Source organism: Perissodus microlepis, chromosome 19, assembly GCF_051167445.1.
Source record: "Perissodus microlepis isolate ML-2025 ecotype Zambia chromosome 19, ASM5116744v1, whole genome shotgun sequence".
Lineage (NCBI taxonomy): Eukaryota > Metazoa > Chordata > Actinopteri > Cichliformes > Cichlidae > Perissodus > Perissodus microlepis.
This window is the reverse complement of record NC_140479.1, coordinates 26,864,516-26,885,812: the sequence shown is the minus strand read 5'-3', so window position 1 is coordinate 26,885,812 and position 21,297 is coordinate 26,864,516. Positions and strand designations below refer to the sequence as shown.

The 21,297-nt window shown below is 42.2% G+C and overlaps 2 protein-coding genes across 8 annotated transcripts in view; one reads left to right on the top strand and one right to left on the bottom strand.

Annotated features, from left to right (window-relative positions):
- The window catches only part of ttll5 (tubulin tyrosine ligase-like family, member 5), a 69,437-nt gene extending 59,267 nt beyond the window's left edge, over window positions 1–10,170 (top strand). For 6 of the 7 annotated variants that reach the window (XM_084914207.1, XM_084914212.1, XM_084914210.1 and 3 more), the window contains 2 exons: window positions 757–839; window positions 2,231–2,944. In XM_084914207.1, coding sequence (XP_084770333.1) covers window positions 757–839; window positions 2,231–2,292 — 145 coding nt within the window. In that variant the 3' untranslated portion in view covers window positions 2,293–2,944. Of the gene's footprint in view, window positions 1–756; window positions 840–2,230; window positions 2,945–8,231 lie in introns of those variants that run through there. The other variant, XM_084914211.1, reaches the window with a different exon arrangement.
- Window positions 10,171–11,138: 968 nt separating this feature from the next.
- Window positions 11,139–20,876, bottom strand: tgfb3 (transforming growth factor, beta 3). The gene is made up of 7 exons (XM_084914219.1): window positions 20,064–20,876; window positions 15,554–15,717; window positions 14,188–14,317; window positions 13,926–14,033; window positions 12,148–12,304; window positions 11,422–11,575; window positions 11,139–11,332 (listed from the first exon to the last, which is right to left on the bottom strand). The coding sequence occupies exons 1-7, from the start codon at window positions 20,407–20,409 to the stop codon at window positions 11,174–11,176; spliced, it is 1,218 nt and encodes a 405-aa protein (XP_084770345.1). The 5' UTR covers window positions 20,410–20,876; the 3' UTR covers window positions 11,139–11,173.
- Between the last annotated feature and the right edge of the window lie 421 nt (window positions 20,877–21,297).

Genomic DNA, 21,297 nt, shown 5'->3' with positions numbered 1-21,297 from the left:
CCATTAAAGGGTCCCATTCGCCCCACTGGAAGGCTTTAATATCAATGAAATCCACTGTTTACTACACAGCAGTGAAAATCTATGCAACATTAAGAGCATTTCTAGATCTTTAAAAATTGTTTAAATAATAAATAACGCTGCTATGTTAATGAGATTGGGCTGTGCGTGATCCAGGAAGTAGAATGATTTGGATGAACTCTAGATGAACTACGATGGGAAAAGGCCTTTTAGCTTTAGGGAAGGAATTGGTCAGCTATCCTTTGGTACTCCTGCTTCCAGCACTCTTTCATTCAGTACTCACAGCTTTTGCAGCACACATTTTTGAGCTCTGGCTTAACACACCTTTATAGCTTTGTGACTCTGTCTTGAACAGTTGCAAAATGATAATATTTTGAATAAAAATTGGGGAAAAAAAGAAAACTCTTTTGCAATGGCAAAATGTATGAAAAACCTTTCTCTGTAATAGTCGTAGATACAGAGGGTGTCTCCAGGACACACACAGGGTGAAAACCAAACATGCTACAGTATTGCAGCTGGAAACAATCACACACGCTGAAAACCAGTTTTCTTTATATATTTAGTTTGATATTTTGCTAAAAGCAGAACATTGGCATGGGACATGTGATGTGTACCACAGCTTGGATGAGCACTGCAGAGACGAATTTGGCCTTTGCAGTGCAGTTCATCTTTGCATAACTCCTCTGGGAATGATAATTTTTGGTCTTCACGGATTTTTGTCCTGTGTCTGATTAACAGGCAGATGTCCTCAGAGAGTTCAGCCAGTGGAACCGTTGCCAGCAGCAAGCAGGTGGTCTACGAGGCCATCTGCGGTAAAACAGGTGGGTTTAATGTTGCAGTTCCACATATTATGCTTAGTACTCTGCTGTAGTCCTCAGGCAGGAGTGAAGTTATGCCCACTCTATGCCAGTGTTAGTGATTACAGCTAGGCATAGTGGACATTCCCCATGGAGGTCTGACTAACACCACATGATATTTTTACCCACCTCCTGCTCGTTCAGTCGTGTGCAGGATCCGTAAATGTTTTCGACACACTGTAAGAAAGTAAATAAATAGATACATACATACATAAAGGCATTGTTAAGTGATTCATTAATTACAACCCTGTTAGAGGAGTGAGGCTCTATTAATTAGGTCTTACAGTGATTTGTGCCCCATTAAGGGTTTGTGCCAAAAAGAGTTAAAGCAGCCAGAGCTGGAAGAGCAAAAGCAAAATTTCCATTGCAGTCATTTTCTGTTTGGAGAAGACCTAGTATGCCGTTTGCCAGCTCCATGTTTTTTGCTTCTTGTGCTTTACTAGAGAAGTTTTGCACCAGTAACTGTTCAAAATAGTTCTTATTTATCTTATACCGGGTCTTGGTGCAGGCCCTGGGTTCATGCTCCATCTGAAACAAGCTGATTTAGCTCCTCTGCCTTAAAGGCCGCTGTCCCTTTAAATTGAATCAAAATCAAATCAAATTTATTCACAGCACACATTTAGAAAAACAGTGGACTTGGGCAAAGCACTTTAGACGTTACCAGCAAAATGAGAAAATGTTCAAGAAGTGAAGACATAAAACATAACCAGAATACTTTTCTCTCACGTGTTTAGTAAATACTATAATGTCATTATTTTAAACTTTTTCTGTGTGACAGTGTATAACAGAAGATAAGCTAAAGCACAAAAGGTCCTCTGTAGTTGTACAGTCCTGTGCAAAAGTCTTGCATCACCCTTCATTTCTTTCTTTTTCGCCAGGAAAATGCCGTTTTTTGAAACCTGTGCAAACATACATACTCTATTTGTATGTTGGCTGGTTCTGTTCTCTGTTAAGATGACCCCACAGTGTTTATAATGTCGAGGTCCAGGCTTTGGGGAGGTCAATCCATGATAGTGTTTCATTATGTGTTTTTTGGATTCGTCACTTCATCCGATTTGTTGCCAGATGCAGCTCTCAGGTCTTATGTCAGGTCTTTGCTCTGACTTTTTTCTTATTTCTTAAGGACTTGACTTTCACAAACTGTTCATCTACTGTGGATAGTTTTTTTAAGCCTGCCACTTCTTCTTTTGGCCTCCTCTTGTTCAGTTTCCTCAAATTTTTTAAAGATGCTATACATGCAGCGCTCACATATGCCACGTTTTGGTTAATAGCAAAAAAAAAGTACTATTTTATGTCTGAAAATGAGGGGTGGCTCAAAGCTTTTACACAGTACTGTGTGTTCTGCATGTGTTCAGATCCAGAGGAACGACACCACTCTGGGATTAAAAGGCACAGCAGTGAAGACATCTTTTTTTGAGATCAACGGATGGGAACATTTGGGGCATTTCCATCTGTTGGCCATTGCCATGCAGTTGTAATTACTGTCCATTTGCCAAATGCTGTACCGAATAAATAACACCTCTCAAGAGAATGACAAATGCAACTCAGACTTTGTGGGTTCGTGCACTCACGTGTGTGCTTCTGTCATCTTGCCTTATTTCCACAGCTCTTTCCATCCTGAGAGAAGTGTTGAGCTTATTGCAGTGATATTAAGCAGTTTGCGCTTATGCACACATCTGTTTGCCTGATCACGGGCTTTTTCCACAGCACTACTATACATTAGCATTAGAAAATCACACCATTCTTCACATCATGTCAGTGTCGCAGTCAAGCGAGATCAGCTTGTTGGAAAAACGCAGTAGCTGTGCATCGACCTGTCATCCCTACAACTATCCACACTAAAACACACACACACACACACACAATATATTTTTTTAGTTCTCCATTTTCCTCCTATTCCCAAACTATGAAACCTGGCTAAGGTTAACAAACATCTTACAAACTCATCAATTACTGTAACTGGATCCTTTGGGAGCAACTTCTGCATTTAATGAATGCATTTTTTTCCACTGTTCAGGGTGCACAGGGTGCTTCACTCATGAATTAAAACATATCACTAATATATATATATATACATACATACATACATACATACATACATACATACATACATACATACATACATACGTATGTATGTATATGTGTGTGTGTGTGTGTGTGTGGAGAGTTAAACCACTTAGTGGCGCAGGTTTAACCATGCGTTTTTAAATGAGGCTGAGGGTAAAACGGAGACTCTGTGTGGTGTTTTTGCAGAGGGAGGGGGTTATTGAAAGGGACACAGCCTTTGTGGAGCTTCAGAGTGCATCAGGTCTTTCTGCCTGCCCAGTGTACCTCTGTTATGAGATGACTGAGCTCCCCTGATCGACTCTGACAGGCAGTTAGAGCGAGTCCAAATGGAGAGCATTCTCTCTGATCAGCTGTCAGCCGTCATTAATCACACTCTCCCTTTATCTCTCTCTTGTGCTCTCTCATAATATCTTCCTCTCTTTGCTCCTGAAACCCTCCCTTTATCCTCTGCAAACCTTTTCTGCTCACTAACCCCCGCCTCGCCCTTTTCCCCGCTTCTTCTGTGTTGATTTTTGACATGACACGAGGGCGGGATTTTGATGAAGACCAACCGGAGCTAACAAGACGAGATCGTATCGGCCACATGTGTTTCAGAGTGCTTCCCTTGAAGTTTCCTTGAAGCTCTCAGTGCTCCACAGTCGGTGACTGTGAGGAGATTTATTGCTTGAGTTTGAGAAGGAAATGAATGCTGCACTTGGGTCAATTTAATGGAAGTCTGATCATGTCAGGACAGATGGCTTAAGCCTCTCTCTATCAAAATAAGACTGTATGGTGTATTGTTAGGATAGGAAGGTAGTTTTTGGCTGCCATCCCTGTTTTCAGATATATTATGTAAGTTACTGGATTTAATTTACCAGATGGATTTGTAATTGACTCACTCTACTGAACTATGTATGTGAGTAGGCATTTTATTGGTAGATTAAGATTTAGTGTAGGGTATGTAATACAGTGGTGTGAAAAAAATGTTTGCCCCCGTCCTGATTTCCTATTTTTTGTATGTTTGTCACACTTAAATGGTTCAGATTGTCAAATAAATTTAAATATTAGACAAAGATAACACAAATAAACACAAATAAACACAAAATCCAGTTTTTTGATGAAGGTGTTTATTATTAAGTGGGGAAAAAATCCAAACCTGCATGGGCCTGCGTGAAAAAGTGATTGCCCCCTAAACCCAATAAGTGGTTGGGCCACCCTTAGTATCAACAACTGCACTCAAGCATTTGGGATAAGTGGCATTGAGTCTTTTACATCGCTGTGGAGGAATTTGGCCCACTCATCGTTGCAGAATTGTTGTAATTCAGCCACACTGGAGGGTTTTCAAGCATGAACCACCTTTTTAAGGTCATGCCACAGCATCTCAATCAGATTCAGGTCAGGATTTTGACTAGACAACTCGAAAAGTCTTTTTTTGTGTTTTTCTTAAGGCATTCAGAAGTGGACTTGCTGGTGTGTTTTGGGTCTTTGTCCTGCTGCAAAACTCAAGTGCACTTCAGCTTGAGGTCATGAACAGATGGCCGGATATTCTCCTTCAGGATGTTTTTGTAGATTACAGAATTCACAGTTCCATGTAGCAGAGTAAGTCTTCCAGGTCCTGAGGCAGCAAAAAAGCCCCAGGATATTACACTACCACTGCCATATTTTACTGTTGGTATGATGTTCCTTTTCTGAAATGCTCTGTTAGTTTTATTCCAGATGTAACTTGACTGAAACCTTCAAAAAAGTTCACCTTTTGTCTCATCAGTCCACAGAATATTTTTCCCCAAATCCTGGGGATCATCAGGATGTTTTTGGCAAATGTGAGACAAGCTTTTGTGTTGTCAGTCTTTCTTACTGTTGAATCATGAACTCTGACCTTAACTGAGAGATGTGAAGCCTGTGTATGGGCTCAAAATGTGGTCATAAATATTTTGTACTTGTAAAAAAGATTTGTATGTGTAAAAAAGATTTGTGTGTGCGTAAAAAAGATTTGTATGTGTAAAAAAGATTTGTGTGTGCGTAAAAAAGATTTGTGTGTGGACTTAGAAAAAAACCCCTGCAAGTTACAAGTACGAATTTTGACCCTATTTTTCTTCCTTTCATCTGATTGGTCAATGTCATGTCAATCACAAATGTAACAATCCAATCAGAGAACAGATGGGTTTGGCTGTCGGAGGGGCGCTTTTTTGAACTGCAGGTCCTTGAAGGGTGATACAGTTTGAAGCTGGAGGATCTCTATATAAATATCCGATAGCAGCTAGGTCCCCTAACTTTCAGTAGCTGTTGAAAGGAAAAAGTTGTGGTATATCAGTGGTTAGAAATACCATTATTACTTTAGGATTAGTTTAACACAAAGTCAGGGCTGACCCGGGACCATTGCTGTGAGTCACAGTGCGCAGCATAAAAGTCCTTTCACATCAGACGCAGGATGTGCTGCTAATGCTAACTGCTAACTAAAAGCAAAGGATCCAGAATTTGTTGCGCTGGCTGCTGGGCTCTGTGGGTTTTTGCAGCAGCTCTACCTGTACTAGATGCACCTGCTCCTTGTCTTTTCTGTCTCTGACTTTATGTCCTCTACAAGAGTTTCTGTTTTTTTTGCTGGTTCTTCAAATGTTCAATAAAAACATGTATGCTAATTCATAACGAAGAAAGCTTTGTAATGAAGACTGTCATTTCCAAAACACTGCCCGCCCCCACCCCGCGGTCCGCAGCGCTGTTGAAAAGGCTGTGGAAGTCCCTGTATTAAACACGTAGACCTGTGACACAAAAATCACCAAACTCGGACGACCACAGACTGTTTTCCTTCGTGGTGATGAAGGAAAACGCTGGGTTGGCATGTAAAAGGGCATTTATTCCCTTCAAGGACCTGCAGTTCAAAAAAAGCGCCCCTCCAACAGCCAAACCCATCTGTTCTCTGATTGGATTGTTACATTTGTGATTGTTACATTTGTGATTGACATGACATTGACCAATCAGATGAAAGGAAGAAAAATAGGGTCAAAATTCGTACTTGTAACTTGCAGGGGTTTTTTTTTCTAAGTCCACACACAAATCTTTTTTACGCACACACAAATCTTTTTTACGCACACACAAATCTTTTTTACGCACACACAAATCTTTTTTACACATACAAATCTTTTTTACACATACAAATCTTTTTTACACATACAAATCTTTTTTACACATACAAATCTTTTTTACGCACACACAAATCTTTTTTACGCACACACAAATTCTTTTTACACATACAAATCTTTTTTACGCACACACAAATCTTTTTTACACATACAAATCTTTTTTACAAGTACAAAATATTTATGACCACATTTTGAGCCCATACCTGTGGTTCTTTAATGTTGTTTTGGGTTCTTCCGTAACCTCCTGGATGAGTCGTTGAAATGCTCTTGGAGTAATTTTGGCTTCACCATTGTTCCAAGTTTTCTCCTACTTCTATAACGGCTCTCACAGTGGTTCACTTGAGTCTCAAACAGAGCTGGGCAGTAATGTGTTACTGTAATCCAATTGCTTTTTTCAAGTAACAAGTAAAGTAAGGGATTAATATTGCAAAAATGTAATTAGATTCCTGTTACTTTCCCGTAAGCATGCTGCTGTACTGCGTTACTAAACTGTGATTTAGTTTGTGAGAGTGTCTCATGACAATGACGTACAAGTGTGTGACGTCCATGGCAGCAACAGATGTGTGTAGATCAACAATGGATAATATGGAGTCCGGGAGAGAGCACGACCATGCAGTGTTTAAAGCTTGGAAGTACTGACATTACTTTAAGTTTGATTGCTTAAAAAGTGATAAAAACATTAGCATCCACAGTACAATCTACATGGGAAGAAAACTTCTTTCTACAGCGAAAAATTAAACTTCAAATCTGAGCAAGTACCTAGCACGCTAGGTGAATTTCACGAGTGTGAAATTCACAGGGAAAGGGGTTAGGGGTTAGTTGCTTGATGCAATGTGCATAAAGTTAACAGATTAAAACCAATTAAAAAAAATTTTAAGGAGACTTTTTCATTTGATTCAATTTTATATCATGAAATATGCAGAAAAATAGAATTGGGCTTTAAGGTCTATTGCTTTTGAATTACTTTTGAAAATAAGTAATCAGTAACTTTAATGTAAAGTAACTGGATTGCCTTCTTGGAGAAGTAATCAGTAATTAGTAATTAATAACTATTTTCAAGTAACTTGACCAACACTGGTCCCAAGGCCATTCTTTGAGACCCTTTCCAGACTGAGAGATGTCAGTGACTTTGTTTCTCAGGTCTTTCTTCAGATTGTGACATGATGTACTGCTTTCTGAGATCTTTTAGCCAGGTTCACTTTGTCAGACAGCTTCTATTTGAGTGATTTCTTGATTCATCAGGTCTTCCAGTAATTGTTTTTGTTTTTAGTGAAACTGAGCACGGCTTTCCAAAAAATGTGATTAATCACAGGTAATTCATGATTTAACAAGAGGGGCAATTACCTGGTCCTGTGTGAAAAAGTAGGTTTGGATAACCTTTCTCCTTTAATCAGTGATCATAATCAATCATCATTTAAAAACTGCATTTCCTATTTACTCAGGTTATCTTTGTCTAATATTAAAATTTGTTTGATGATTTGAAACATGCAAGTGTGACAAATATGCAAAACACTAGAAAATCAGGAAGGGGGAAAACACTTTTTCACACCGCTGTACAGCGTTTGACTGAAGTTGTTGTTAGTTACCGTTTCAACCTTTTAAGTTTAGCTTGCTTGACGAGATCCCTTGATTTCTCCTTCTCGTTTCAGTTTCATTCAGAGTGGGCTATAAAGCAGAGAATATTGTCCCTTTATCTTTCTTTTGCTGAGCTAGAGGAAGCCACTTCCAGCAGCCCTGTCATCGGGTTGGAAGCGAGGGAGATGTTTTTCGTTTTCCAGCTCAGTCAGTCAGTCCTCGCAGTGTAAAAAAGCACCAAAACAAACAGTGTGCAGAGAGGGAATGAAAGGGAATACTGTTTGGGAGCACAAACACAGCAGCTCTAACTGTACTTGGAATGTCTTTTTCTACCGGATACCTGGCTGCACGCCAGCCGATAGGATCAGGGGGTGAAGGGGTTGAACACGAACAACTGAGCTGACTGATGAGATCAGCTGGTATCCACCTTGACCATGAATAATTGAAGAGGTGGACTCCACAACGGTTTAGCAAACTCCTCTGAAGAAAAACTCTTTTGGGCTTCTGTTTCTGTACACATGAGGGGTAGACCTTTGACTGCCTTTCTCACTCTTGTTATTTCTTCTTCTTTTTTTTTTCTTTAAAAAAAAAAAAAAAGGTCTTTCTGCATACCGCAAGCTGTTCCAGGATCAGGAGCCCACTCACAGATGACACGAAGGCGACCAGAGGCACGTCCTGCCACTCTGCAGGCCTGACAGGTGTCTCTGCATGTAACTGCATCTCACAGAGGTTTATTCTGGGACGGGACAACAGATAAAAGTATGCCACACATCGAACAGGGTCCTATTAATTTCTCAATGATACAGCCACAGACATGCAAGAGGATAGTCTGCCAGGCCAAAAATGCCCGGCTTTGACGCAGGTCGGGATTTTGTTGCGCAGCTCCACCCCCTCCCCTCATCGCCCTTGGCTACAATCAGTCCATATCCCACAGTGCCCGCCCTCATTCTCTCCATGCTATTGATGCCACAGGAAGATTTCACTGACAGATAGCCTTCAGCAGATGGTTCTTCAAGCCCTGTTGGTATTTTAACTACAGGATTCGTTGTTTTATTCTGTACTCAGGCAGTAGCATGTCCACCACAACCATGCGTGCACATTTTTCTTCTTTTCTCCTTTTCTTTTCTTTTTTTAAACACAGGTGATATGCGGGTTTTGGTAATGAGAGACCTCTGTTAAGTTTTTGACAAGCATTGTTGAGCCCGCATGAGCAACTTCTCATTTTACAGTCATGAATGATAAGTGTGCAGAGAAGTTCTTTTCATGTGTGGCTTTCCAGCATTAGACACTCCTGACTCCCACTCCTCGCTGGAAGCCACACAGTTGCCAAATCTGACTCCTCTGCCTTTTCGCCCTGAGGACATGTTAAGCATAGCACCCTTTTTCTTGTGGGCTTGATAATAAAATGTGATTGTATTAATGTTGTTCCCTTGTTTGTATCTACAAAGATGACACAACAGGGATGTTCAGGTTTTATGTAAAGAATGCAGTCGGCTTGTGATTATTCCTGTAAACTGTTGAGATGCTGATATTGTTTTTCTGGTTGGACCAAATTCATTATTTTTGATTAAAAGATAAATAAATTATTGTCATTACATCAGTATTTATTTACTGTACATTGTCCAGCGTAACCTTTTTGGCCCATTTCTGTAGCTCAAAGCATAAAATAAAAAGGAAAAGATCTATAATGAAGGTCGATGCTGCACCAGGAGACCAGCATCCTCACAGATATTCTGTGGCTTGGGACCATATAGTGAGTTCACTCAGGGGTGTGTTTATTTAAAAAAAGAAAAAAGAAGATGTGAGGTAATGGTCAGCAGTTTTACCATGTGTTTATAATAACTTCGTCTGAAATACTTGAATTTTGTGCATGATTTTCTCACATCAGCTGATGACTATCACCTGGGTGAGTGTGCACAGATTGTAGTTTTCAATGCAGTACAACAGGTCAACTGTTTTAATATGTAACTTGACGGTGAATGTTTTTGTAACACGTGCTCTTTGACGTTAAAAGTCATGTTGTGAAGTCCTACCTATTAAAGCCAGAACTCCCAAAAGCAAGATCCAAATCAGTGTGTGTAATGTAATGTGGTGACACAGCGTTGTTTACAATGTAAAGAAAAGAATATTGAGACGAAAAACAACTCATTTCCTCTAATAGTAAATATTTATGTTTTATTAATACATTTAACAGTAATTTGCTCATACAGGTGTCCCCTCTTGGATTTTCCCTTTATAGCTAATGTCTCTCCTATTCAATTCCCATATTAAGAAAAATACAAAGAGGCCACTAGGATGAGTAAATCACTGTATGGGATGTGAGTTTTTGAGACATGCTTAGAAAACATAAACATTTACTACAGGTGTTTTTTCTTTGTTTATTTTCCATATGGGCTGTACCATGTTATAATCTCTTTTGACTGTTTACAATATGCATGGAAATGTAGTATTTTTGGGACCAGTGAGGCTGTTTGTAGCAAACAAAATTGAAATGAATACTTGGAAAGCATTAAAAAAAACGATGATTGTGACTCTAACCGCATTTGTTCATTTTGTTCGAACACTTGAAATTAAGCCCACTGACATTTTGAAATAAAAACACCCTAAAACATGTGTAAACTAAAACATAAATACCACAACAGTAAAGGAGAAAAAAATGAACTGTCCAACATTTTTAATTAAAAAAAAAAGTGTTTCCAAGAGTAATAAGAAAAACATTTACAGTTTGTGATCTATTAAAGTTCACTTAGTGACATTACATCATCTCATACAACAGAAAAGGCTTCATTTAAAAACAAAACAATCCCTGGAATCACCAGTCCTGTTGCATTATAGAGGTAAACATAACCATGGAAATACTACTTTGAAATAACGATCGGTTTCCAGCATGTTGTCTTTTCATTTATTTAAGATCATTTTTAATCGACAGCATTTAATCCTAAACAAACAGTGTAGGGAGCCGCGGCGCGCACAGCGTCAGTTTCCAGCTCGGACTTTTTGAATGTGTCCCGTGTGATGCGTTTGCTCTCTTTTGGCGTATGCTGAGTTTAGTCTGCATTCTGAGTCCTTCTCTCTCTCCCTCTCTCTCTTTTTAATGCATCCTTGAGAATGGATCGGTCAGTTATTGTTCTGTTCCTCTTTCACTGAAAATGGCCTTTGAATACCAATACTCGTGGACATGAGGTACAAAATGCTGGAAAAACAAAAAAAATATGAGAAACACTGATGTCAGAAAGTAATTAACTACCAAGAGGTCTGATGGGTTTGAGAGCGCTGTTGGTGAAGTGGTGTATGACAGGTCTTCTAAGTCTATAGCTGTAGTGGACTCCATCTCTTTTTTCCTTTGTTTTTTAAGAGCTTGGGCAAGGCTAAAGCATGGGAAAGAGGTACTCATGGAGGCCAAACTGTACATTGCCCGCTTTAATTCCTTATACCCGCTTCGGAGCAGTGCTGGGAGTGATCAAATCCCATGCCTTGCTTCTCACAGGGCACCCCCCCCCCCCCCCCCCCCCCCCTTCCCTCCCTCGAAGACCTTGAAGTTTAGCTGCACTTGCAGGACTTGACGACCATGTTTGAAAGCTGCTCGACTTTCGGGGAGCGACCCACGTAGTAAAGGATGGTTAGGGGCTCCAAGTCCTGAGGAACACAGCAGGGAGAGGCGGACGCTTCGGGGTTCAAAGTGTTGTACAGGCTCAGCAGCTGTGAAAGGAAGATGACAAAAGAGATGAGGGTTGGCAAGCACATTTCCAAACACCAAAACGGATTCGAGAAGTGGCACTTTTTCTCACCGAGCTGTGGGTGGTGTCTGCACTGCGTAGGTAAGGACAGGGACCAGAGCAGAAGTTGGCATAGTACCCTTCGGGCTGGTGTATCCACCTCCAGCCCAGATCCTCACGGAAATTAATATATAGTTGTCGCACACAGCAGTTCTCCTCGTAATTGCTGCAGAAATGAAAGGGGGAGACAATGATTACCCTCTTGATTTGGAGGATAACACGCAAATTTAAGTATACATTTTCCGCCCCGTGGCCTCAGTCAGAGATGAGACTCAAGTTCAGAAATTCCATTCTTAGGTGTGCCCTTTTTTTTCCCTCTTGGAGTCAGCCCAGGTGTCTTTGGTACTGCCTGTCATAAGAAATCCAGAGTTGAGGAGACGGTGTGTAAGAGGCGGTAGTGTTTGCTAGTACCGAGACAGATCCTGACTTGTATAATCTAGTACCTCCGCCATGCTCATCTGGGTGATTAACAAGTTTATTGCATGTATTCTTTGTGTGTTCTGCGCTTATTTACACGTCTTCCCTGTCATGTTTTTTGAAACGTGACAGCTGATATTTTAATTGGATGCGGGTGCTTTATTCAGGTGTCCCTGGAATATTAGCCTAGTAGGCAAATGTCTTAAATTGTCAGCGCAGGTGCAGCCAGAGAGAAACGGTTTTGGGAGAATTTATTTTAAGATGATGAGCAATAGTCTAAGTAGTGCATTACATTTTCCAGGGGGAGCGAATGAGGCTTACTTGAAGCAGTAATTGGTGTCAAGTGCCCGCTTGCGCCTTCGGGAGGAAGACTGGGCATCCAGCCTGTGGGGAGGGAGCATCATGAGGATGAGGTGGGGGTACAGCTGCTCCTTTTGGCTTTTCACACGGCTCTGCTCGTCATACTCAGCTTCCATCCCTGCAGGAGGAGTTTTTTTTTAAAGATATCAAGGGGAAAAAAAACTACACAAAGAGGTTGACATTTTTTTTAAAGACTCTTCAACAGCTGATGTTAGTGAAAGTAAGATTTAGTTTTAATCAGCATAATCAGTTGTAACTCTTACATATGACTACTCTCCAGGCCCAACTTCATTCACTTCTGTCTCACTTTTCTTCCCTTCCTGGATTTCACACTGGTCCCTCTAACTTCCTTTCTTCCCCTCCATTCTCCCCCTGGGCCAGTGTCTGCTCATCCACTCTATCCCTGATAGCTAAAGCAGTGGATATCTCAGGAGAGATGCTGCTGGTGGATATGTACGGCCCTCTTTAATTTGGGGCCAAACGTCTGAGCACCGTGGCAGCACATTCCTTGTGGCCAAGCCAGTCAAGAGCGTTCCCAGGACCGAGGGCCTGGGGGCCCCAGTGCTAAGTGAGATACCAGATCGATTGTATTCCCATGCTCTGTGCCTCTCTCTCTTCCTCTTAGAAAGGAAACCCATTATCTTAACAAAAAGACCTCAGTGAGTTTTGCTGCTAGAGGAACATGTTGATGACTGGACTGAAAAGTACTTTTATAGACCGGTTGCATAATAATAAAAGTATTGTGAGTGATATTTTATGACAAATGCATCCTGATTCACCATGAGAAACATTTCTGTAGAGCACACGAGGACTCCTCATCAGTGCTTCAGGCAACTTTAATCGAGGCAGTAAATGCACTAAAACAAAAGATTTGTTTTTGAAATGTAGGCCAAAAGTCCAGAAATTTCCAGTCTACCTCCTTTTGTACAAGTTTCTCTCTGCCAGCTCGACACAGCATCAGCAAACAGAGCAAAAGATTTATAGCTGTTATTCAACATTAATAGAGACAAGCGTGTCAAGATCCGCTGATAACTAATGAGCAAAAATACATAAAAAAAGCACCACCACTGAATCAGCTAGTCCTGAGACCCTCTAATGCAAATCATCCGAAAAACCACCTGTGCCTCTGCAGCGCTAATGAGAATAAACTGAATTTTTCAACAGAAAAATAGATGCCTATCTTCAACGCTCGACAAATCAAACAAAAGCCAAACAAACTGAAGCGCTATCTGGCTCGTAATCATTAATACAACATCTCAAGAGACTGAAAGATCAAAAGCAGAGAAAAATCCTGACCAAACACAGACTCAGAGACCACAGTCTGGGCCAGGGAGTTGGGACAACACACGAGTCTCGGAAACCTATAGAAAGAGGCCGAGTCTGAGACTGAATTCCTGGAGCTATTTGTTAGATTTCTGATTTCACAGTGAATGAAAGCAACAACAGTGAAAGTGTTGCAGTGGAAGGTTTTCAGTTAGACAGCCGAGGAGAACGATTGTGTATTTTTCTTGCTTCCAGTCATAGTGCTTGCGACGTTAAGTTACACTGCTTCATTTTCATTGTGGAGAGAAGCGAGAAGCCTCGTTCTCCTCATTTAGTTCTTCACTTGTTTTCCTAATTTTACCTGAAAACACTCTTCTTGATTTATTTACCTGATCACAGTTTAACGCCTTGTTAAAAGCACAAAGTTCATAACTCTGTGAAATCCATCACAAGTTGGGTATCAAATGCAATCTCACCTTTGAACTTGACCTCTAGTACCTCATGGGCATTCTCAATTATATCGCCATTAGGCCTGAAGGTGTGGCAGGGGCAATGCACACTGATCTCCAGGCCGAGATTGGTCCCTGAGGGTGGGGGGAGAGAACCAAGAGCAGAGAGAAGTAAGGAGCAGACATTTTCAGCCCTGAGGCCGTTCTCCTTTGTTTCACACGAGCCGGTTATTATTTGGCAGGACATGTAATAAGATGTGATGCGAGGAAAATGTGGTGTCCCACTCACGTCGATTCATCAGCCACTCTCTCACCGTCTCCGTAACATCAAAGGACACCCACTCAGGCGTTCCCTTGGTCAGGACGTTCTTGCCCCCAATGTAGCGCTGTTTGGCTTTGGGGTCATCTTTCTGGAGGATCTGCGAGGAAAGATGAAAATGTGACCCAGCTGCATAAACTCTTTTTATTTTTACACACACATGCGCGCACAGAATCGAGACTGTCTGTCTGAGCCAGACTCTCCAGGATGCCTTTGGGCCAAATGTCTACTCTTCATGGAAAAAGTGACTCCGTGTGTTGATATCCCCATTTTGCAAGTTAATGCCTGTGTCTTACCCTCTTGCCAGTGGGAACCTGGCCGTCCTTCGCGTCAGCCGTTTAAACTTTGACTTATCCTTCACACACAGTGTCAGAAAGTATCTCTGAGGGCATTTAAAGCTGCCGCTCTGTTAGAATGTCGACGCTCCCACTGGGCAAAGACTGACAGCAGAAAATACAGTTTGTATCTGCACCAGCATGTATTTGAACAAAGGTGTTTATCTGTAGGGAGAAATGTGTTTGGGTGGTTGGTATGAGCACTTAGCCCCACAGTGGTGCTATGGATAACCAGGTTTCTGAACAATGTCAGCATCTAATCTGTCTTCCTGTGGGAACGAGGGGCGGCAGGGCTGCCAGTGTCAGCCCTCTGCCAGTCAGTTCCAGTCTAAAAAATGTGGGGGCGAGTGAGCGGCTCCATTTACTCCCCCCAGTGGGCGACCCTGCCTCTATCTCCTCCTAGGCTCCTGGAAACAATCTGAAGCCCTGACAGTCTGTATTCAGCACTGGCCAGAGCCTTGCCTCAGAGGCGGTATGCAGTCCGGAGACGCTTGTCTCCCTGGCAGGAAATGTTGGAACCTGATCATTACTCCTAGTCTCTCATGGGAGATTAATGAGGAAACAGAAAAAGAAAAAAAATCTATTCCTGCCACCCCACACGGGCCTATACCAGATGTATGCATTAACACGCTTCTAAAATGCTTAAGATCACAGAGATTTATATATATATACTCCGTGCTTAATCCTACATGGATGGACAGCTGCTTTGATTGACAGCTGTGAAAGAAGAAACTGCCGAATGGTAATCTAGGGTTTCTTAAAGGCGGCTGCACAAGCTCTTAAATTTGTCCTGATGTAGAATCCATTTGATTTTAACCACACGGAATAATGATCAGCACTTGAAAAGAGAGGTTGAGGGAGCCGGACACCCTAATATAAATGTTTTCATCTTTCTCACTGACCCACACAGGCCTTCTGAGAGAAATTCAGCTCTCCCCCTCTTCACCCCACCCCACCTCTGGGCTCTGCTAATAGTGGAAATGAACGGCCAGTTCACACACCTGGTAGAGCTCAATCCTCTGCTCGTTTCTCCTGGCGCTGGGGTTGGGGATCCGCAGGGCTCGAAACTCAGCCCGGAATAAGTTGGTGGCGTTCTTCTCCATGATCGACACATTGAAGCGGAATATCTTGGGGGTGATGCCCCTGGGGCAGTTGGGGAGGTCATCTGCAGGTAAAATGGAAAGAATGACATAAAAGATCTGATTTGTTTTTGTTTTTTTTCTGTATTCCCTTAAGCTCCTACTTCACTGTGAAAAGCATATTTTCACACTGACATCCTCACAGGGGTGGACATGTTTATTGAGCTGATAACTGATAAACCTTTTGCCGAGGATTCCCTTTCTACAAATTTGAATAGTTTAAAGATAAAAACAAAAGTTATATTTTTTTAAAAGAAAAAAAAACAATTTCTAGTCTATCAAGGGAGCCATTACCGCAAACCATCTGCTTATGCTTTGTGCGGTCCGAGTTAGCAACAAGTTGAAGTCATGAAATGAAAACCAAATGTCCCATGTGTTAGTGGAGCAGGCTACAGTGGGACAGCAGCCTGCTCCTCCTCCCACCAGCACTTGAGCCCAACAGGTGCTCCGAGGGCTCAGCCAGAAGCCAAGTATTCCCTGGAACTCAGAGGTTTAGCTGGGAACATGCGGGCTCACGTGCTGGAGGAGAACAGCACCTGAGCAGGCACCGAGGAGAGAGAGAGACTCCACCACACCAGGGAGAAGCAATAACTCACTGGACACTGTAACATGGTGCATGTGTGTGTTTGCGACTGAACGCTGACCTTTAGCACAATCGGCCCAATGAATGGCCACACCGCGATCCCATCTGAAAAAACTTCCTGCTGCATTGAAGCCTTTCTCCTTTTTATACCATAATACCATAGAGCAGTTTATTATTTTAACAGGCCCAGCACATGCACTGTTGAGCAAAACAAGCGCATAGCAAACTTTTTATGAGCCAAGTGGAAACAGTCACTTACAGCCAAGCCATGGCTAATTTATTACTTCAAGCTTAAGCTTTATTACCAAAGCCTCGGATTTGCTGATGGTTGAAAGGGGCACTGCACCTTTAGCCGATTTGCACCTCGAGCAGATTTGGGACAAATGGAAACTCAGAAGTGAGGCTGTTTTCTGTGTCATGCAAAAGGAACTTGCACATCTCCGAGTATCTGTACTTCATTTGACCCATAATCCTATTTCAGTGTCCTCCCAGTCATTATCTGATATTTCCACAAAGTTTTTTTTTCTTTTTGATTTTATTTCAGCTTTCCCTATTTATAGTTTGACCTTTCAGCATTTGTCCCCAGCCAGATATCTATCCAGCATTTCCACACAATCTATAAGGAGGAAACCTCAGTAGCCCTTTTCCTCCCCTCACTCACTCACTGCTCTGTCTCCCCCACAGAAGGTGGAAAGCCCCACTTCGAGGGGAGATTTGAAATTCTAATCAAGTCTTTGGTTTCCTTTTGGATGACCTCATTTTTCCCATTGCAATGGTTTTAGGTGGATTTCACATTATGGCTTATTTTTGCCAAGGGTCTGAAAGGTAATTTGTTCCATGTTGGTGAGTGGAAGGGGATTGCTTGTATAATTAAAATGAGATACAGTCACAAATTGATTTGACCACCACTCCCGACTCCCCCGTCCATTTTTAGATGATAGAGTTTAAGACTGAGTATCAGGATGCTGACACAAGCTTAATGTATTAACTGTTTGACACGGCACAGGTTATGTCAATAAGCTTCTCCAGAGTTTAATTTCTACTAGTAAAAAAAATCAAGGTGTATAGTTTTCCATGCCAAACAAAGCAACACTCTATATTTTAAACACTGTATAAATAATTAAAACGACTTCTCATGTTATTTCTAAAAACGTTGTAAAATAGCACACTGCTCCAAGATCAGAGCATGCTTATTTTGAGTCTTATTGGGAGAGGCTGTCATTAACACATCTGCAAAAGTATATTTATAGTCACACTTTTAAAAAAACCTGGATAACAAAATGATGCCCGCCTGACTCCATTCTCGCATTATCACCCAATTAATTTGAACATATGGGTTTCAAAGGATGGATTAGGGAGTAAAATTGTCCAAAATGCCCGAAGACAGACATTTGAATAGTTGCTGCTGCCTCGCCCAGACGCTATCGACCACACCTCAGCTCCTGACACGCGTTCAGCCTCCGGTGTCTGGGATTCTCTCCATGACACGGAAGCTCCCGGAACGAAGCTCAAAGGAATCACCTCTCTTTGCTCTTTTGCCCAAAGGATACTTGTGATGTCAGTCTCTCCACAGCTTTGTGGATGTAAACAAAGGAAACAGAAAGCACAAGTCAGCAGGTGCTAGCCAGCTGCTGTGGTGTCTAGATCTCATAAAGCAGAACAGAAATTGCATTAGCTGGAGTTCTCTTGTTATTTTCCTGAAATTGCTGCATCTGGGATGTGAATTTGCATCATGCTCTAATGGAAAAGTTTGATTTCCCCTCCCCAGTTAGCTGAGGGTTTAATGTACCAAATTCAAACGTTGCTTTTCATCAGAAATACGTCCATTCCTACATCGGACTGCAGATATCAGCTATGGCAGTGTGGAGGAAACAATGCAATGAGTGACGACACCCCCCCCCCCCCCCTCCCCCACTCTCCTCCTACTGGATTGAAGATGAGGAAGCAAAAATGGTAAAGGCGTGGGAGTTCGATGGAGCGATGCTGTTTCTTTGGAAGCAGACCAAAGACCTCTGTCTCTGTTTGTACAGATGACATCATCTTTCTACTATCCCATATATCAGACACTCTGCTGTCCTCAGAGCTGGTCCTCATTTTTTTTCTACTGACCCAACACTTAGTGATTGGCTTGAAATTTCACTGAGGCTGCATGCTCCAATGAGCTAGTCAAGGCCAGTCAGTAGACCCTTAAACTGTTATTGTGTTGCAGGTCGCCCCTCAGTTCAAATATGTCTTTATCTAATTTCCTCAGCAGCACTATCCCCACCGGCTTTGTGATGCACCAGGAAAAAGAAAAGGAAAGGAAGCTCCAAATTCCTGTTCTCACTCAGTTTTGTTTCATCTGCTCATAAAAGCTTTGAATTGCATCGCATTGCATTCGCAGTCGTGTCTAGCAAAGCAGTCTGGGTGCAAGCGTCGCATTAAAGAGTGTGTGAAAGGTTTCTGTTTAACTTCCTAACTAAGCACGGAAAAAAGCCAAACTTGACTTTTTTCCCCAAACACTCCCACCTTCCAAAAAGCGGCGAATGCAAAACTCATTAGATTCAGCAGGAATGAAAATGAACTACACAGCAGAAATACCAAGGTGACAGACATTATGTTTCTGCATACTGCAACATGCCCAGCTCTCCTTAAAATTACATAATGGAAAGGAAGAGAAGACTGCTAATTAATGCATGTGGCACCTTCTGTTAATTTAAACAATCTGTGACTCCAGTAAGCTGTTTGGGAAGAAAGTGCTGCCAGTGTGTTCATGTCTCGTATTATCACCTACATTATGGCCCACGGTGTGAGACCAGTGATGTGTCCTGGGCACCTGGCCATCACTGATCCCACTCCTTAGACCTCTGTTTGTTTTGGGAGCTCTGACTACCTCTGACCAGTGGATAAACCCCGAGCTGTGTATTTTGAATGTCAGAAGCACTTTGTGGGACTTGTGAAATGGATTTGATTCAGGGCTTATGCTGGAACCGGCAGAGGTTCTGCTCAGCGTCACAGCATTGCACAAACACCTGTTGATTTCAGAATCACTACACCGTGCGCTAACCGGCCTCTGACCGTGAGTGGGCACCAATCCAATTGCTCCACTTAGGCTTTCTCTGGAGAATCTGCAGCTCAGCGGGCTTCTGCTTCTGATTTCTGGAACAATCAATGGGCCATAGTTTATACAGGAAATACCAATATGGATGAACGAGGGAATTAGATCATAACGCGCAGCTACTTGAAGGAAATAGTGGGGGGGGGGAATAGAAGTGAGTGACAGTGGAAGAAAAAATATTGGGGATCTCACGGCCAGAAAAATGGAAATGAGGTATTGGAGTTGGCAATAAATAGCAGATTTAACAGCCTGAGAATTTTCCTCGCTTAGGAATGTGTCAGACTAAGGCTGGGGTTCCCATGGATTTGGTGTGAGGTATGCATGAGGAATTGTGCTCATTCCAATTAGACTGTTTACTTTGCCCTTTCCTCTGCGCGACGCCACGGAGCGTCTGCGCGTAAAAAGCCGCACAGAGAAGAATGGACTTTCACACCAACCGGAAAAAAATATTTGTCTTTCACTTTCCCCCCTTGTAACCTCGCGTAATAATTAGGTTGGACATCGTGGCAAAGATAAAAAGCGTTTGCGCAAGTAACTGGAATGATTTGGGATTGAGTGTGGTCATCAACTCTTCTTTAAAGTTCAAAATAAACCACAATTATGCATCTACACCTAGAACAGGAAGACTTTCTACTTTATTGGCTTATAAAGGAAAAATTGGAACATTCATAGCCCCAAAACAGTACACTCACTGTTTTCTTGTGGCCCATTGATCATGTTGAACTTGTAAATCTCTTTGGCGTAGTACTCTGTCTCCGTGTTATCCTGTCCGCAACTCTGCTGCCGGTCTTTCCCCAGCTCCTCAATGAGCTCCTTGGTGCTGTTATAAAGTGCCAGAACCTGAAACGGTACTTGACTTGGACCTGTTGTTTGAGGCGGACTGGTCATTCGGAGTTTACTGAGAATCTGTCCCCGGACGGCCTCCACTCTCTTTTTCTTTATGTGTTTGATGTCCACTGTGGTGCAAGTGGATAGCAAGAAAGTCACTGTCACACAGTTTGATAGGAGGAAAAACAGAAGTGCTTTGCCCAGATTCATATTTTAATCTGCGTTCGCTCACAGCCGAAGCCTTGTCAAGTAATATTAGAAGAAGGAGAAGAAAAAAATATCCCTTTTTATCTTTTCATTCAAGTCGCGAGTGAGTACTGTTCCTGGAGGAATCCCATTTTCTCGAGTGCTATGTCATCTTTGCCAAATGCGCATTTCCATGGGAGCGAATCCGCGCAATTGTGCAAAAAGGTCTCGACTCTTCAACAAAACTCGTAATTACACTCTTCATTCCCCCTTGTCTCATTCAGGCACCTCTTCCCCTCTCCTTTTCTTTGTAGTTTACAGGGGCCCGATCTCTGCACCGCCGTTTAGTTGCTCCATTGCATTTGGGGTCTTTCCATCCACTTGTGCAAATATATATATGGAGTCAGTGCGTCTTTGTTGTCTTCTTGCAGTCCAACCTCAAACACACTAAAGACGCTTTCCACGCTCACTCATACTTTATACCCACCATCGGTGACGTTTCTGAGGGAGGGGCCGCGAGCTATAGACCGAGTGCGGACAATGTGCTCAGTCCCACTCCGTAGTAAGATAAATAAGACTTTGAATTTCATGCTGCCAAACAGTGTTTGAATCATACGCAGCGTAATATTGGGCAATAAGATTTCGCAAGAGAGAAGGGTTGCATTCGTTTGTCAAGTGAATAGCAGCATTTTATGGATGTGGCTGAAATTAAGTCACGTTCTGTTGTGTGCCCCACGCGCTCACAGCAGTTTAAAAATCTAAACCTGAGGAGGTTTACGTGCTTAATATTTTTAATCGTGGGCAAAATAAAGTGCCAATGAAGTAAAGTTCAAAGTTAACATGCAGAACTTCTGAGGGTGCGCAAGGGAGCTGCGGTCCTCTGCAGGCTGCTACCGTTCAGCGCCTCCCCAG